The sequence below is a fragment of the Triticum urartu genome, chromosome 1 (assembly GCF_003073215.2).
Source record: "Triticum urartu cultivar G1812 chromosome 1, Tu2.1, whole genome shotgun sequence".
Lineage (NCBI taxonomy): Eukaryota > Viridiplantae > Streptophyta > Magnoliopsida > Poales > Poaceae > Triticum > Triticum urartu.
Genome location: NC_053022.1, coordinates 360,111,627 through 360,131,248, shown reverse-complemented (window position 1 = coordinate 360,131,248; position 19,622 = coordinate 360,111,627). Strand labels below are relative to the sequence as shown.

The 19,622-nt window shown below is 43.5% G+C and overlaps 1 protein-coding gene across 1 annotated transcript; it reads left to right on the top strand.

Annotated features, from left to right (window-relative positions):
- The first annotated feature begins 6,200 nt into the window (after positions 1-6,200).
- Positions 6,201-9,141, top strand: LOC125533531. The gene is made up of 4 exons (XM_048696982.1): positions 6,201-6,503; positions 7,044-7,101; positions 7,458-7,911; positions 8,531-9,141. Exons 1-3 carry the CDS (start codon positions 6,308-6,310, stop codon positions 7,810-7,812), a joined length of 609 nt encoding a protein of 202 aa, XP_048552939.1. The 5' UTR covers positions 6,201-6,307; the 3' UTR covers positions 7,813-7,911; positions 8,531-9,141.
- The last annotated feature ends 10,481 nt before the right edge of the window (positions 9,142-19,622 follow it).

The following is a 19,622-nucleotide window of genomic DNA, read 5'->3' as shown; positions in this document are numbered from 1 at the left end:
GTAAATTCAAAAACAAATGAAAACAAAATTATTATTTTTAAAACTTTGAAACATCAAACGTTGGATGTTCTTGCAAAATTTCAGTCACAAATAATATTTAAGGAGCACCCACAAAAAATCCTTTTTCATAAGTTCATGTTGAGGGGTGTTTTATTGTGTGAGAGCTCCTCAAATGTTCTCTGCGGCCAAAACTTTGCAAGAACATCAACTATTTGATCATGTTTTATGTCCCAAAGTTCCAGACTATTTTTTTTTGTTTTTGATTTTTTTTCAAATTTATTGTTCATGGAGGGTGTAGGGGCACCTAGGTATTGAAAGGCATGTCTCCAATGAAAATTATTCCTTGGCAAAACTTTTTATACGAGCACAACACAAAAAATTATTTTTTTAGCTTTTTTTGAAATTACTAAATTATTTGACGCATATAGGATGCACGCGTACCTGGGGTTACCAAGGATTTCCCCCGGTGGCCTATACCTAATAAAACATTATAGTGTGTCGAATGCACATTTACCTTTTCAGTAAGCTGATTTTCGCAAAGACTCATTCTACTGTTGTGTACTCTCTCAGTTTCATTTTTCTTCGCATATAAGCTTGGTCTTCAGTCAAACTTTCCCAAAAATTATAGGAAAAAATATGAACATTCACAATATCAAATCAATACTATTAGATGATGCGCGCAACAATGGTTCTATTATTTTTCCAGTGCAAAACACAACAGGTTTACTTGGTGCTGCTCCACATACTGAACAGAAGACACAGTCGACCGTATATTTTGATGCAAATATATCAGGGACTTCAAGATATAATCTTCAGCATGTGTTGCAAGTTGGTTTTTTTTTGCTTTGAGGTTCCACCGATTGAACCGAAGAAGGACCTGGTGACACCCAACTTCCAGACTCCTCCAGGATGAACAAGGCTTTTCTCGTTTGGTGATCCAGACGGTTAACAGAAGTCCAAAGCGTGCAAACGTCCTTCTCTTTTATTTTAAAATATAATAAGGCTTATGTGATCAACGTGGCCGGATTTATTAATTAGATTTTAGTTAAAAGAGTACTACTTAGGATAGAGGTTCACGGACAAGTTTGTTACTAGCTAGCTTTCTTTGAGATGTAAAAGGAGAGGATCTAGTTTTGTTAGTTTGGGTCAGGTCGGTTAGAGTGTTGGACGCCGTTACGGCCGGTGGGTCACCTATATAAAAGGCAGCGTCGATCTTTTATCAGGTGGTTTTTAGATTGGTTTTTATCGGACGTGAAGAAAATACAGAAAAGCTACCATGTTTGGGTGGCACAAAATCCTTTGATTTGCTGCGTCGCCGCCGGAGCACGACGGGAGTTGCTAGCGAGATTGATTCTCATCTATCTTGTGCTAGTTCTGTGACTTTGGTTTCTTGCATCTCGTTTGATCCGTAGTATTTGTTCATCTTCATCTTCATCATCTATTTTCTTGTGTTTTCGTTTGCCAAGTACTGTGAAAGATCGGACCGATGAACGACTCGCCATCTAGTCGAGTCTTCATCAAATGGTATCAGAGCTAAGGTTGTTCACGGTACTGTGTTGATCAAGATGTCAACCTCGGTCAACAAGGGTGATGAGGTTGCTGCTGATTCTAAGGAAATAGTAAGTCCAGTGTATGCGGATGATATTCCACAAAATATTCGGGATGGTTTTGACCACACATGCAACTACATCAAGCAATGTCATGATGCGCTCGGCAAAAGGATAGATGTCCTGATCACTCGGTTCGATGGTTTGGCAGACATCATCATTATGCCGGCAACGAATTCTGCACCACCACAGACTGCTCCGGCTGCTCCATTGCGTTATGCACCACCGACTCGCGATGGACATGCCGGCGTGCATGATCGCCGTTTGGCGGCACAATCTCATGCTGGAGATGATGGCGCCGACGACGGAGTTGACCAGGTGGGGTACGCGCCACGACCACGACACTATGAGCCTCGTCCCGAAACATCCGTTCGTGGTGGAGTGCATGACCGAGTTGGTCAAGCTGTACGTGTGCCTTTGGATGATGGAATTGGGCGCATAAAAATTTCAATCCCCTCGTTCTCCGGCAAGTGCGGACCAGAAGGCTATTTGGAGTGGGAGATGCGTGTTGATCAAATTTTTGATGCCCATCATTATAGCGAGGAGAAGAAAGTTCAACTTGCTGGAATTGAGTTCACCGGTTACGCGCTAATTTGGTGGAATCAAATATGTTGTTTAAGGCATCACCCGATGACTTGGCGAGGTATGAAAGAATTCATGAGGTGACGTTTTGTTTCTGAGCACTATAAAAGAGATATGTACAACAAGTTGCAGCGGCTCTCTCAAGGTAATATGAGTGTTGATGAATATTACAAGGAGATGGAATTGCCTATGATACGTACAGGGACAACGGAGGATCCGGAGGCGACTATGGCACATTTTTTTAACGGGCTAAATATCGAGGTGCAGGATCGTGTTGAGATGGTGGTCTACTACAACATACAAGATCTTGTGCACCAAGTTATGCGTGCGGAACAACAGATTAAGCGACGCCAAGTCAACATTGTTCCCAGTACCACTTTGAACACATGGCGACGCTCGCAGCATAAGAGTGAGGATGTCGGTCCTAGCTCCAGGACGACAACATCAAATCGCTCTCATGGTTCTGTGCAGAAGGATGCTCCAAACTCAGGACTGTCGAGGGTTGATTCTAGTGTGCAGTCGACCACACGTACTAGTGACATAGAGTGTTTTAAGTGTGGAGGAAGAGGACATATGAAGCGTGAATGTCCTAATGAGAAAAGAGTGTTGCTCACAAAAGATGGCTATACACCCGCTAGTGATGAAGAGGTAGTTTCTGACACTTCTAGTGAAAAATATGAAGATGTTGAAAAGGTGACTGCGGGTTTTGAGGCTGCTGAATCATATCCGTCATTAATGATGCAACGAGTGCAAGAGGATCGCATTAAGGATAAGGGACAACGTTGGAATATTTTTTAGACTCAGTGCAAAATCAACAACACCAATTATAAGTTGATTATAAATGGAGGGAGCTACACCAACACGGTCAGCAAGGGATTGGTGGACGCTTTGGGGTTACCTACATGGAAGCACCTTCAGCCACACCGTGTTGAGTGGATGTATCATACAGGGAAGCTGAAGGTTACTCATAAGGTCTGTGTGAACTTTCTGTTGGCAATTATACTGATATGATGATATGTGATGTCTTGCCAATGGATATATGTCATTTATTGTTGGGGAGGTCGTGGCAATATGATCATGGAGCTGCACATGATGGAAGGTCCAATACTTATTCATTTTGGTATAATGGAAAACGAAATGTGTTGAGACCAATGTTTGCCAATGCCATTAAGGCTGCTTTGAAGCTGTCTTTGAAGACGAGGACGGCTTCGATTCAAGAGGGAGAGGATGATGCGCGCAACAATGGTTCTATTATTTTTCCAGTGCAAAACACAATAGGTTTACTTGGTGCTGCTCCACATACTGAACAGAAGACACAGTCGATCGTATATTTTGATGCAAATATATCAGGGACTTCAAGATATAATCTTCAGCATGTGTTGCAAGTTGGTTCTTTTTGCTTTGAGGTTCCACCGATTGAACCGAAGAAGGACCTCGTGACACCCAGCTTCCGGACTCCTCCAGGATGAACAAGGCTTTTTTCGTTTGGTGATCACGGTTAACAGAAGTCTAAAGCATGCAAACGTCCTTCCCTTTTATTTTAAAATATAATAAGGCTTATGTGATCAACGTGGCCGGATTTATTAATTAGATTTTAGTTAAAAGAGTACTACTTAGAATAGAGGTTCACGGACAAGTTTGTTACTAGCTAGCTTTCTTTGAGATGTAAAAGGAGAGGATCTAGTTTTGTTAGTTTGGGTCAGGTCGGTTAGAGTGTTGGACGCCGTTACAGCTGGTGGGTCACCTATATAAAAGGCAGCATCGATCTTTTATCAGGTAGTTTTTAGATTGGTTTTTATCGGACGTGAAGAAAATACAGAAAAGCTACCATGTTTGGGTGGCACAAAATCCTTTGATTTGCTGCGTCGCCGCGAGAGCACAACGGGAGTTGCTAGCGAGATTGATTCTCATCTATCTTGTGCTAGTTCCGTGACTTTGGTTTCTTGCATCTCGTTTGATCCATAGTATTTGTTCGTCTTCATCTTCATCATCTGTTTTTTTGTATTTTCGTTTGCCAAGTATCGTGAAAGATCGGACCGACGAACGACTCGCCATCTAGTCGAGTCTTCATCATTAGATGCATCAGATGTTAATATTTTCTAATTATAAAATTTGTCAAACATTACGAAGTTTGACTTAAGAACATCTTGTATGTGAAGTAAAAGCGAAAAGTATATGCGTGTTTTTTCTGTAAAAGAGTGTGTCTTCTTTTTCTACTTTTCTTTTAGATAATTTTCTTGCCCTACCTGAAATATTTTTTGTTTTTTTAGGGTAAAGCACACTTTATTGATCATAAACCATAGTTTGTGGGATACAATTTGCATGGGGGTGAACAAGCCAAATATGGCGCCCCTGCTGAAGTGTAAGAGAAGATCTAGCTATATTATGAGCATCGCTATTCAACGCTCGGCCTTCGAAAACGAAGATACAATTAAAGACAGAAGCTCGTGAGCTTATTTCTGATATGATCGCTCCATACTTGCCCTTATAACCCTTGTTGATATCATTGATCACCTGCTTGGAGTCTGACGCTATGACAAAATCTCGAATCTGCAGGTCTTTGGCCAAAGACAGCGCCTCCCGACAGGCAATAGCTTCCAATATTGCTGCATCCGCGACCCCTGGAATCACCAAGGCAGAGCTGCCCAAATAGTTTCCTTCACCATCTCTACATATAGCTGCTGCTGAACCACCCCTGTTGAACCGCGCCACACCGGCGTCAACATGAATCTTGGCAAAGCCCGCCGGCGGCGCCTTCGGCCATGCTCTAGGCGCAGCGTTTGGTTGCCTTGTTACCCCTGTGTTGTCTATCGGCTTGCGGGCTTCCAAGCTCTGAAGCTCGCTTATAAATCTCTGAACGAAGTCATGGGTGGAGCAAGGGCTTTGGAAAATTCCCTCATGGATAGCTTGACGTCGAGCCCACCAAATTGCCCATAGTGTTACTGACAGCTCGACAAAGGATACATGCGATAATAGCTCCATCATGGTAAAAAGCCAAAGTTTGGCGTTAGGCTCAGTCGAAACACTTAGGTTTTCAACTATCTCTTCCTCTGATAAGGCCCAGACATATCTCGTTGAGGTGCACTCTAACAATGAGTGTCTCCAAGAATCCGGCGCACCACACAATCCACATGTGGACGTTGTAGACATATTTCGGTGCGATCGAATATCCTCAGTGGGCAAAGATTGTCTCGCAAGTCGCCACAAGAACATCCGGACTTTGCCGGGTACTTTGACTTTCCACAAATACTTCCAGGATGTCCCCTTCGCGTGATCGCTTGACGATCCGGCTGTTTCCTCCAACCAAGCCTCTCTCCATTGCCTAGTTGAGACGAGCATAGCATAAGCAGAACGGACTGTAAAGACTCCCGTTTTCTCATAGTGCCAAGACCAGAAATCGGCGACCACTAGTGCAGAACCGGGCAATAGCACCGGTTCGTAAGGCCCTTTAGTGCCGGTTTGGTAACCGGCGCTAAAATGTAGGCACTAAAGCCCCCCCCCTTTAGTACCGGTTCAGCACGAATCGGTGCTAAAGGGCAACCACGTGGCACGAGCCAGCTTCGGGGGCAGGGAGCCCTTTAGTACCGGTTGGTGTCACCAACCGGTATTAAAATGTTGGGGGGGTTTGGGTTTATGATTTCTTTTTCATTTAATTTTGTGTTTTTCATTTAATTATTTTTCGTTTGCTGGTATTTTACGATACTACATATTATACACGTTATGCATATATATAAATAGAATTTCTAGTAGAACCAATCATTATATATATATATATATATATATAAAAAGTCTATTTAAGACGCAGGGTGAAGAATAAGTTATTCTTCACCCTGGGTCGATTGACTGAGCCAGACCTTACGTCCAAGTGTCCAACCAAACCGCCCTGTTCAGCGATTGTAAGAAATCCCATCGTCCCTTGCAGTAAAATTACATCTAGGTTGAGGTAATTTTACCTTTTATATGCATTGATGACTCGAACCCAGCCACCTCCCCGTCCTTTTTCGATCTGGTTCGAACATTTTTTTATTTTTAGAAAAGAAGCTGCGAACGGTTTCGGAGGTATCGACGGCGAACAGCGGCATGGTGCTCAGCGGCTTGGCTAGGTCTTGGCTAGCGCCATGGTTGGTGTTGGCGGTGCAGGCTCAAAGGCGTGGTGCTCGGTGGCATCGGCGATGGGGTTCCTCGGTTCCGGGCAACGCAGCGGGCCTACATCGACTGCGACCGCTTCGTCATCTGCGCCGGCCATGGCGGCACTGCTCCATCTCGCGGGCTACGGCGGTACTGTTCCATCTAGCGGGCTATGGCGGCGTCACGGTGAGCTCTCGGCACTTTGGTTCATTGCCAGGATTTATTCCCCTGTATTTCTGCTCCCGTCCTCTGCCAGTCCAGAAATTCTACATCCGTGTCTATCTAGGAACTTGGGCATAATCGTGGGCACGACTCGCCGGCTGCGGCTGCTGCCATGGTGCTAGGTTGTGGCCTTTTTCAGATTCGGCGTGTATTGATGCATCCCTGTGCTAGGTTCCTGAAGTTGGTTTTCAAAGACGAGTTGTCACCAGATATAACTTGCCTTCTTATTGATAAAACATTTCGAAAAGGGGCGCTTTATTACTAGTTGATAAAACATATAGGGTAATTAGTATTACTTCTACATTTCAGTCCACTTCAACTCTTGCTGATTTATTTTTGTTTCTGCTTTTACAAACAATGCTTTAACCATTGTTTTTTGTGTTCGTGTTGTAGCTTGCTGTGGCCTAAGGTGGGCTCAAGCCTGAATCTATTAGTTTAGATTGTATTACTTTTCTCACTTGAGATTCTGTTGTCCAGTTTTAATTTGTGTTGCTCCAAACCTAGTATTTGCAGTTGCCTGTTTCGGAGATCCAAGTTCTGCGTCAGATTTCTGTCGTCAAAGGTAAATCCTTCTAGTTGATGCATATTATGGACTACCTGTGCCGTTGTCTCATAATTATTAGGCCCCAATTTCTGATGGAATTTTTCTTCCATTTAGCCTTTTTATTTCCTTCAGAAATACATTCAACTTGTTTGGGGGGGGGGGGGGTGGTCTACTTATAAGCATTTGTCTACTAAAGGTTGATATTCTAAAGATGCTCTTGCTGCAATACAATGTTGGCATGCAATGTGCTTAGCTATATTACTAACCAGTGACTAGCTATGCAACTTTTCATGTAAAATAAAAAGAAAAACTTAGCTTACTTTCTGCATGTGGACAAGGCATAATTTCTGATCCATCATAATTTTTTTTGAAAGATCCGGGGTTACCGGCTTTATTGATTTAGGAGAAAGCAAGCGGGAAAACAGTGGTGATCAAGCGATCATGGTTACAAGAGGCGGATCAAAGACTAAAAATAAAGCACGCCGTCGACTATCTCACTACATCTCCCCCAAAGGGGGGCTCAAGATAGCGTGCACCCGCCAGTCGCCACAAATCCAAGCTTCCCCTGATGGCACGCAGGACATCTTCCGTCCGTGGCAGCTTATTTCTGAAAATGCAATCATTCCGCTCCTTCCAGATTTCCTAGGCAATCATCAAGAACATCGACTTGAGACCCTTCTTAAATCCAGCCGCTGTGAGAGCGATCAGCCTCTGGCAGTGCCTGTGTGAGCCGTGGTGCATCTCCCGCTTCTCCTTCAAGGCTGCGCAGCCGACCCTGGTGGACGCCGTCTGCCAGATCGAGGAGGAGAAGGGGCAATCCCAAAGGAGGTGCGTTGAGCTCTCCAGGTTTCTGACGCAGATCCATCATAAAATGGATCTTTTTTCTTCTGATCAAGCGATGCATTTGTTCCTACCAGACGAGAATGCATACATCACCATTTACTACTAAAACAAGAATCATTTATCGAGTCTCTTGTTTCTACTGGAGTTTACCTGTTTAACATCAGTTTTCGCGCATTCTTGAAACAAGCATAATTGTATAATTATTGCCTAGGCATTGGTTCTACAGGGATCCATATCAGCATTTTTTGCTTCAGATTCTTATAAATTGTAAGGCATTGCTTTTGGTCTTCTTTAACATGTTTTCTTGTCATCAGGGTAATCCATTCAAATATGACTAATTTGTTTCCTTTCACTTTTTACCACTGTACCACTTCCACATTTATTTACTTCCATTTTTTATTTATTCATCTACATGATTATCTGCATGATTTTCCATCAGTTGCATAACTAGTCTGCTCTTGAGCATTTTGATTTGTTATTAGGTAGCTGCAAGCGATTCATTACTAACAAAACTCTACCTAGAAGCTACTCTCTCTGTAGTCACCTAAAACATCTTATAAAAGTTTAGAGTGAGTATATTTATTTGGTTGGCCATGGTATGCAGGTGGATGAACCAGCTGCTTGCTCTGTGATGCTCCATCATATATAGATGTACATAGTCCAGGGAATGAGAAGTGAATGCACTACCGGATCAGGAGGTGGGCACCAAGATCCAGCAAAGAGCAACTCCTGGTGGTTGTTATGCACAGCCTCCTCCGGCGACTCCGGCCGACCAGTAGCAAAGAGCAGTGGCTGCGGAGGAAGCCCCAACAACTGAAATGGCGCATCAACCAGACGCTCCGTGACGTGCGGGGATCAGTCGCCTGCAAAATGATGCTATTTGGTGCGGAACTGTGAAAATTAGAGCTTTTTTGGGGTTCCCGGGTTAGTGCTGTTGCGCCTTTGATCCGTTCCATCTATTGGTGTGGTGGATCTGAGGATTTTTAGCCAGTAAAGTTTATCAGAACGGATTATGATGCATTTGATTGTGTCAATTACATGGGTGCTAGAGTGTCTCCCTCTAACCAAAACTGAATGGGGAAAGCAGAGTAGTATGAGTATCATCAGTGTATTTACATTTGGTAATGCAATATGATGCAGGCGCACCTATCCATGGATCTCATTGTCCTTTGATGTGAAACTACATATTGCAGAAAAAGATGTTATATGCGTGAGGCTCTTCCCATAAATTGATTTTAAATTTACTATTCACTTGCCTATTAGTTTGTTTGTAGGATATTTGCTATATCCAATTTTACCTAGTGATATCCTTTATTTTTTTATTTGTCCCAGATATTACCTTATGCTATATGTTCTTCTCGGTTGTTGGCTTCTTGTATCTGAGAATCATCCTTAAACTGGGGTATAGAGAAGTGCAAAATGACTATTCTATTTCTGAATCTTTCTCTAATGCGTTTGCTGTTACTTGATGTTTTTTTATGGTTCCTGGCAGGATGGAGCTTGGTTGGGTCAGTAGGTAGGTACACGAAATAATTTTTAGAAACGTAGCCTTATCCAAGAATCAGTAATGCCGTAACAACTTTCATACGCCAATTGCTTCGTTACATGCAGGATGTAATTTATCTGCATGCACGTCCTAAAATTACCTCGCTCCCTTTTGTTTACGGTGGAAACCGGTCCCTTCCTTCGTATTGTAATTTTACCTCAAGTGCTTTGTCTCTTACGTTTTCAAGTTCTGCCCGTGAGATTGAGTTGGGGTGAGGAATAAGAATTCCGACCTAGGGTGAAGAATAAGCTATTCTTCACCCCAGTCCATCGACCGAGCTCCTCGCAAAAAAAAAGTCCATCGACCGAGGCATGTTCTGGTTAAGCAAATCTCGACCGATATAAAATTCTGTTGCACTGCCGCAAATCTCGACCGAGGCATGCTGCTACTGTATTAGGATGGTCATCCCATCATTGTGAATCTGCCCTGTTGCAGAATAAGGCGCAGAAGGCAACCAGAAAGGGCAAAGCACAAGAAAGTGTGAAAATAACAAGCCACACACTGTGAGCAACTAAGAATCACTCCCAAAAAGAAGCACAAATCATTGAAGCCCAAGTAATTGTGATCTTAATGCACAATGTCATTGACTTCCTGATAGGGAGTATAACGTTTTGTTAGATTTCAAGTCCATCAAACCACTGTCATCAGGGCCGATCATACCTCTAAATAGAAAGAAATGTAAACCTTTGGATTCAATGATCTTGCTAAAGGATACAAATGTGTCTTTTCTTAAACGTAAGGTATTTGATGGCTCCATTTGGTCAAAAATTTCTTCCCCTGTTTCATTACATAATTTGTAGAGAAATCATGGTGCTTAGCATACTTCTCTTGCCTTCAAAGTTCAATTTCTAAGACAATGGAGATGTCGTGCCTTGTTTTATTAGGAATGATGCATCCAGAAAAACGTTCTCATTATGGAACAGAGGGAATATTTGTGATATATCCCTGTAGGCAACAGATAATGTTAGTTTCCAGTAGTGCCAATTGGCTCCTATCTGAACTTTATTTTTGAGATGCACTTCCATGTCTGTGAGACCAATTCCCTCTGTTCCATAACAGACCTATCTTTCACCATATTTGCTATTAACTGTAGTTTTTCTACATTCAGGGGAACGATGTATGCAAAGAGTGTGACATCATACACCTTCAGGTGATGCCTATAAGTTACCTGAATAGTTTAGGACTTCCATCATTTTACTTTGACAATAATACTTCCTGAGTTCACAAATTATATAATATGAAAACTTGCAACATCCAATGCTTTTAGTTGAACGCACATTCCATCATATATTTATAAGCTAACATGTTATCATTTTTATGGCAGGCGCACTGACCTAGAATAGCGTAAGAATGACCACTCAACTAGCTAGTGTTTGAAACTTCAATTCCATGTAGAGATACCCAACCCAGCAATTTGAAGTCTCTTTTTTCTATACAAATAAGTCTCCCTGGCTCCATTTTATTAAAAATCAAAGCACATCGATTCTTATTTCTTACAATATGTGCAGAGTACAGCAGTGTACTACGTTAGTAAAAAGAGGTAAACCTCGCCTGGAGTCCAAAACTACAAGATGTCTGATGACGAAAAGATACACGCTCCTCGCACCATAGCAGATAGATGAATATTAGCACACTGGTATTGCCTCATTTAGTCAGGCTGATTTATCAAAAGCGAATGATATTGGATTCTGTACCCCATCAATTATGGAGTTATGGTATCAGTTTTTGTTCTAACTTCTCATGAATACACATCAATTATGAATTGATTTTATTAGCAAATGGATACTAGCCAGCAATTTTATTTCAGTTATGAAGATGCTGTTATTATTTTCTAATGCATGCTACCTGCTGATCAGGTGGGTCCACCTCCAGTCACACAAGTATTATTTCTAATGGTCGAAGAACTACATCTTCAGTTTAAGCAGTAAGAGCCGTATTCAGGTTATATACATGATCAGAGACAATTTTATTCATGATATAGCCTGATTTCAGACCACGGTTCTTAAATATGGTTTGGCAAGATTTAGGAAACAGAGTTTGGCCTTTTATATTTTTCATTCATACCACGCATCCGGCGTGTTATGGGTTCATGTGATTCCGATGAATTTGGTACATCCGAAATCCATCTGTGGTGTCTTTGATTTCAACATTGTTTCCAGTTTTAGGTTTGCGAAGCCTATTAACCGTTCAAGTGTTATATGCAGGGCCGGGCCCATAGTTGTACAAAATGTGCGGCCCGCACAGGGCCCATAAATTCTAGGGGCCCCAAATTTTTACATAGGCTATGTATAGCTGCTCCTAGCCCTAAAAAATGTATAGACGTTCCTGGGCGTTGGGCCACGCACAGGCCGCTGCTCGATCGGAAACAGGATCGTGGGATCTATCGCAAAAGCCACTCGCGGTGCTACAGCCTACAGGAATCCTGCCGCTGGCGACGGGCGACACAGCGAGTAGGCAACAGTTCCTCTCCTCTGGTCAAAACAAAATCAATCTCATCCAGACTCCAGAGCGCCGGCGCAGTTCCTCTGGCTATGCAAATTCAGTTTATGTGCTACATGAATCTTGTTGATGACGTATGAGTAGCTCAGTGATTCAGTATTGATGATTGTTGTCCAAAATTCATTTGTCTTGCTATGCAAATCCAGTTTACGTGATGTCCAAATGTCAGTGTTTTGTTGTCCAAAAATTTAGTGTTGGTGTTATCCGAATTTCAGTTTATATGATGTCTAAATTTTAGTTTATATGCTGTCCAAATTTTCAGTGTACTTCCCCTGCTATTTTACTGCCATTTAACAAATGGTTTGCTGCCTTTTATCAAGTGCTTCAATGCACCAAGGTTGGCTTTAACCCTCTGTTCTCTTATGTTTTCCTAGGCACCAATGAGCTGGCCTTGTTGCAAGGATGAATCTGCTGATCTCGTAATCAATGGAACAAAAGGTACTGAGTATTTACTATTTATACTGAAATACTACTATTTTTTGTGAATTACTGAAATACTACTATATATGATTTGGGAAAAATAATCTGGTCTCTCATTTAGCTTAGTCCACCTATTTTTTTTCTTCGTAGCTCCATCATCAAAAGATAAACCCCATTTTAAAGTTTGGCACAGGGCCCCAAATATTACCGGCCCGGCCTTGGTTATATGTGCTTGTGTGTTGGTACACTTGTGAGAAAATATTCTTTTTGTCAGGTATCTGTTCAAGCGGATGATGGTTAATGTACAAGGGATAGACATTAACGTCTCCGTATCTATGGTGGGTACTAGTAATGTTGAATTGAAATTTCAGGCTTTCTTTTTCTAGTAACCAGAAGCAAATTTTAGGTTTTGGTGAGAAGAAAAGTGAACCTAAAGGGTGCAGTACTATTAATAGGATACTATATGTTGGTTACAGCTCATGGATAGTAATGTTTCAGTCGCTGGAGAGCTTGCTGAACAGATGAAGTTGACGTAAAATCTCTGGTCACCTGCAAATTTAGCTCCTTGAAGATCAAGTTCAGCAGTAGTCAGTTTCAAGTTTGGTAGTATTCAGTTTTGTAATACAGTAGTGATTTCTGAATTTTTCACGCCGCTGGTTACTTAGGGCTAAGTAGCACTCAATTGTGTCCAAACGGTTTTTATTTGTAATTGTGAGGATGGTTTTTATTATGTGAGATAATTAGCAGAACCACAACACAGAATCTATTTATTAGACCACTTTGTTGTTCCGCTGTTAACAAAATATTCATAGCGTACAGAATGAATTGCGTATATTTCTTATTGTTACCAAAAATACATTCCACAGAATGGTGATAATGGCCTGTGTTACTTAAATCATTTCTATATTTCATTTTTGCTAGAGACCTGGTGTACTAAGTCCAATAGAGATAGTAAAAGAACTAACGAAAAATACATCAAATAAGGAACGCAGCCTTATATCTAAAAAATCAAGAACGCCCAGCTACTATAAGATTACCCGAGTGGCCGTAAAATTATGTCAAGATGTGCCGGACTGGTTCCTCGTATACAAGGAGTAATTTACTCGCATGCAAACTGTTAGATGCGGCAGACTGGCTCCTCCTTCCATGCTGTAATATTACCTTACAAACATGTTTTCCCTTACAGATTATGGTTCTGAGCGTGGGCATAGAAACTGACTGGGGTGAGGAATTACCCAGGGTGACGAATAGCGCTATATATATATATACACACACACACAATTTCTCCTAATTGGTGCCTTCGAAGCCAGTGGCATTAGCCTAGCTAATTGGTGCCTTCGGAGCACGATAACAATTGGAAGTGGTTCATGGGGGCGGTAGCGGGTAATAGTATTCTCCTTTGGGATCTATGACCTGGTCGAGCAAAAATCCCGCTATTTCCTCTTAAATTGCTTCTATGCGGTCCTGTGCTAGGAGCTTGTCCCGCACCTCTTTGAACTGTTAAGAAGGAGATCAATATGCATGCGTATTAGTTGTGTGACTAGATATCGATAATGGTGTAAAAATTGTGAATAGTGTTCTGACAATCGATATCGTACCCACTCCTGTCTTTGATATTTGCTCCTTTCGGACGCCATCATGCGAATGTTCTCGCAAACGTAGTATGCACATAGATCATTCCCCGGCGCCTGCTTCAGGGCCTTTATGAGAATGGAATTTGATCAGATAATAATTAATCAAGCATGATAATTAAAGAGATGGCAGCTAGCTAGTACTACTTAATTACTTACCTTGGGTCGATACCATTTCAGACTTTGTTTTCATGGGCCTGGAGTGACCCTGATGAACTTTGCCCAAGCCCTGCCCGCCGACAAAGAAAATGAATAAATGGGTTATTAAATAGTTGTTATCAGGAAATGACGAACTAATTAAATAGGCCGAGATATAGTTAATAATGATTGAAATTACCTGTTGACTATCCCCTTCACGATGGTGTAGTCACTTGCTTTCTTAAGTAGTGAGTCTAGTACTTCAACTGTTCATTCATCAACTTTAATGATTAACAAGATCCAGTGAAATCTGCATGCACACACGTTTGCATGTCTTAATTAAGCGGGCATATGTAAGCAAAAACATGTAGCTCTAGTAGGGAAAAACAGAATTTGTAGTACAAGACAGTGTGACTCACTGAAAGTTGTAAGGAAGTAGTATATCTTCATTGTATTTGAGTTCCTTGAAGAACTGTAGCATGCTTTCCTCTACACTTTTTTTCGTGATATGGATCTATTTTCCATGTGTATTCATTAATGGTATTTGGGTCAACGAACCCAATGCCATAACGTCCATCTTTTTTCATTTCATAAATCTTCATCCTGCATTATACCACAAAAAAGAATATAGTGAGGATAATTACAGGTAATGATTGATCAAAATGATCATTACAGCTAGCTTGAGACTTAAATTACAGAAAGAAATCACTTACAGACAATAGCAACTGACGATAGATTTGTCGAGTGCGTCTTTATTGTATAGCTGAAATAGTTCTGAATACTCAACGGTCACAGCTTTCTCATGGTAGTAATGCTCCTTGTTGACATTCACCATGAGGGACTCTCGATTGGAAATCTTGGTAATGTCCATGTACCATTGATGCAATTCATACATTCTCGTTGGGAGCTTATTGACCTCCTCTGGCTCGACCAAAGGTTGGCCCCGGGCATATTTTCGTTTTATTTCCTCCTCTCTAGTCGGAGACATGGGCTCGATATCGAGGAGTTGTCCAATAGTGATTCCGATCGATTCAGCCTGCGCAATATGCTCCTCGGTTATTACCACATCGCCCATCCCGGGAACGTTAACGGTTTGCCCACAATAATATTGGACGCGCCTACTCTCATGTGTTGTTGGCACAACAGGCGGGGGGATTGATTGCACCGCTTGTTCTCCCAGCTGGGGAACGGTTTTACCGCTCCTTTTGCCAGCTGATTTGCTCGAGCTCGAGCTCGCCTCTTTCTGTAGACGTGCTCGATTTAACTTCCTGAGGTGGCGCTCATAGTCTGTGTCAACAGGCTTGGGAGCTGGTGGTCTAGCCATACGAATGAAGTAGTCAATATTTTCCACAGGCACTTTCTCCCTTGGCGGCGGTGGCGGTTTCGGTGCAAAATGGGCTTCCACCTCGGCCTTCGATATGGCTACGTTTTCCTCCTCGGACTTGTTGTAAGACCTCTGCGGAAGAGGCGCGAGGCTTGGACCATATTGAAATCGCTTGCCTCCGCCTGTACCTGCAGTACTACCTCGACTTGTACCGCTACGCACCATAGCTGAGGCGGCTCTCTTCCGTGATTGCTGAGGCGGCGAAGACGGCTGACGTGGCTGAGTTGGAGGAGGAGTGGCCTGAAGCTGTGCCGGACTTGGAGGAGGAGTGGCCTGAAGCTGTGCCGGACTTGGAGGAGGAGTGGCCTGACGCTTTGCCGGACTTGGAGGAGGAGTGGCCTGAAGCTGTGCCGGACTTGGAGGAGGAGTGGCCTGACGCGTTGGTGGACTTGGAGGAGCGGGAGTCTGCTGACTCGGTGGCGGACTGTGATGAGGAGTCGGATGACGCGGTGTCGGTGGCCTTCGAAAGATGATGCAATCCTTTCTCCATAGGATGATACGATGGTTGGCCTCTCCTAGTGTGTGTTCATCGTCACCTCCAGGAATGTCAAGCTCTAGCCCTGAATATTGGTCCACCACCTCATCAACCAAGACACGAGCATAGCCCGCTGGAATCGGGTTGCAAGGGAAGGTTGCCTCGGGGGATTTGTAAAAGCAAGGGCGTCCGCCACCTTCATGGATATGTTCTTCATTTTGAAGTGTAGCTCGCAGTTAGTGTTCTCCATGATGTCATCCACTGGGTAGCTATCCAGCAATGCGTCGCCCGGGGCGGAACCCACGCTGCTTCTCGGCATGGATGGGACGGTGCTATCCATTGGTGGATCATCCGCTAGCTGCTGAGACCCCCTTTGCTGGCTAAGTGAGTCGATCTGCTCTTGCTGCCGCTGGAATTTGATTGCCAAGTCCACGTGCGCTGATTCTAGACCTTGAAGGCGTTCATAGTCTAGCTTCCTTTGCTCCTCCTCCATCTTCCTCTTCTTCTCCTCCGCAATCTTCTTTCTCGCACGGGTTCTGTAGTCGGCGTTCCAGTCCGAAAACCCCTCATACCACGGAATAACGCCCATGCCTCGTGTTTTTCCCGGGTGTTCAGGATTTCCCAAGGCACGCGTAAGCTCGTCGTTCTCTCTGTTGGGCTCGAACAACCCGGATCAAGCCTCTTCTATTGCAACAAGTAGCTTATCTTCGGCTCCGTCCAGACATGCCTTCTTCGAAACTTTGCCTGTCTTCGGGTCCAACTCCCCCCATGCGCATAGAACCAAGTCCTGCACCTGGGGGGCCAGCTCAATGTTTCTGGAGTGACACCTGCATCCAGCATCTCTTTCTCAGACTTATCCCACTTAGGCATTCCCACCGCATAGCCACCTGGCCCCAGCTTATGGAACTTATCCTTTTTTGCGGCATTGGCCTTGTTTATTCTCGACCGTTTCTTAGATAATTCCGAATCCTTGAATTTCACAAAATCGTCCCAATGAGCACTTTGGTTCTCTAGTGTTCCCTCGAATACTGGAGTCTTCCTTCCTCCATTGACGTACTTGGCCCATTCACGAATCTTGTGGTTCTTGAATGCAACCGCCATCTTCCTAAGAGCAGTGTCCTTCACTTTCTCCACATCTGCATCTGTGAAATGATTTGGTAGGGTGAAATGTTCCATGAGCGTTTTCCAAGCAAATTTTTTTGTCTGTCATCGACAAAAGTAACTCCTAGACGTGGCTTTGCTGGCTCTCTCCATTCTTGAAGGGAGATCGGGAGTTGGTCCTTCACAAGAACTCCGCACTGACGAACGAACTTGTACGCAATCTTCTTAGGCGCGAATGGTTCGCCATTAGGTCTGATTGCCTTGATATTGTACTTTACGCCCTCCTTCAACTTTTTGTTCGGGCCTCGTTTCGTCCTGTTGCCTGAAGATTTGCTCGATCTGGATGGCTGAAAGAAGAAAGATCGATTCGTTAATATATCTTCAAGTCATTTAAAACATGTGATGATCACCAGATGCCTGCTTATATAAATATATATACCTCGTCGATCTATGTTGTTTCAAGATCAACATTTTCTTCGTCATGTTCATAGTTCATGACTTCATCAATTCGGTCGTCGCGATCGAATATCATATCACCCTTCCCGGTGTTGTTTAGATATTCGGAGCCGTCATAATCTTCTTCATTCTGATCATCATCTGGCCTGCGAGGATTGCGTATGATATTGAACAGGGCCTCTTCTCCCTCTCTGCTGGTATTGTCCGCCATAGGTTTTGTTTAACTAATCCAAAAGAAATATATTCAAATTACAATGCATGGATGCAATTAATTAATAAGGAAAAACTGAATCAATCATAGTACATAATAAGCATCATCGAATATAATCTCGAATACGTCATCTCGAATAATAGATATAATCTCGAATACATCGTCTCGAATAATAGATATAATCTCGAATACATCGTCTCAAATAATATATAATCTCGAATACATCGTCGGATCATGCGGCGCGGGCGGTGGACACCCAAAGAGAAGGAACCCTCACAGGATCATAGCTGAAGTGAGATCCCTGAAGAAACTGCCAGGTATTGGAGAACCTGCCGCCCTCTAACGCAACCATGTAGCGATGGACATGCTCGTCCTCCTCCCTGACACGGCGACGTACCACCTCCGGCGGGGCCGGCTCCCTCCGCACCGAAACTGGCCCACGCGAACGCCACCAAACGAGATCAGGGTCGACGACCGGGGTCGGGTCTTATCAAGCGGCGCGCCCCTCCAGGCAGCACCTCCCAGTGCCAGCCCGGCGGAGCCCAGTCCCGGACATGGGTCAGCCGGACATCGTCGCGGACGGGTCGACGGCGAGGATGCGGGCCGGGCATCGTCGAGAACAAATACTAGCTATATGCCCGCAAAAAGTAACATTTTTTTAATGATTGGATTTTGATAACTAAAATTTCTAACATTTATATATAACTAACATTCCTATAACATTTCTAACAATGCTATATAACTAACATTTCTATAACATTTCTAATATTTCTATAACTAAAAAATAGAAAAAAAAAATTATAACATTTCTATATATATAACTAACATTTTTATAACATTTCTAATATTTCTATAACTAAAAAAAAGAAAAATTTCTAACTTTTTTATAACTATTTCTATAACTAAAAATAGAAAAATTTCTAACAATTCTAACTTTTCTATAACATTTCTAACAATGCTATATAACTAACTATTCCTATAACTAAAAAAAATTTCTAACATTTTTATAACTATTTTGATAACTAAAAAACTAAAAAAATGTATGTGTGTGTGTGCTCACCGGCGAGGCGAGAGGCGACGGGGATGGCGACGATGGGGACAGGGACGGGGCGGCGACGACGGGGACGGGCCGGGGCGGCGACGACGGGGACGGGCCGGGGCGGCGACGACGGGGAACGGGGCGGCGATGACGGGGACGGGGACGACGCAGGACGGGCCGGGACGGCGCGGTGGTGACGACGGGGACGGGGACGACGGGGCGGCGACGGGAGCAACGACGAGGGATATGGAGACGGGGGCGGCGGGCGACGGGGCAGAGGAGAAGAAGCAGATGAGAAACTGAAATTTTTGAAGTGTTTAGTTATATAGGATGGACCTTTAGTACCGGTTGGAGCCACCAACCGGTACTAAAGGCCTGTTTTGGCCAGGCCAAGCGGCGGGAACCGCACACCCTTTAGTACCGGGTGGTGGCTCCAACCGGTACTAAAGGGGGGGCCTTTAGTACCGGTTGGAGCCACCACCCGGTACTAAAGGGGGTGCGCTGGCAAGGTGCTGTGCGGCAAGTTTAGTTCCACCTCGCTAGCCGAGGTGCGTCCGCACTGGTTTATAACCCCCCGTGCGGTAGCTCTCTCGAGTTCCTCTCCAAAGCAGGCCTACTAGGCCTACATGTTCTGTGCTGCCCTGTGGGCCTACTGGGCCTTTGCGGGCCTGCATCCTGGCCCAACAACAGGTTGGGTTTCTAGTCGTATGCAGGCCGCTCTGGCCCAGTAGGCGGGATTTTTTATTTTTATTTTTTTGCTTTATTTATTTTTGAGTTGTTTTTTTGTGTATTTAGA

Excerpts from the sequence above, each read along its gene's own strand:
- LOC125533531 (XM_048696982.1), top strand. The coding sequence starts at position 6,308 with ATGGTTGGTGTTGGCGGTGCAGGCTCAAAGGCGTGGTGCTCGGTGGCA. Across the intron at positions 6,504-7,043 it reads CGGGCTATGGCGGCGTCACG|TATTTGCAGTTGCCTGTTTC; the intron begins GTGAGCTCTCGG and ends CTCCAAACCTAG. Across the intron at positions 7,102-7,457 it reads TCAGATTTCTGTCGTCAAAG|ATCCGGGGTTACCGGCTTTA; the intron begins GTAAATCCTTCT and ends TTTTTTTGAAAG.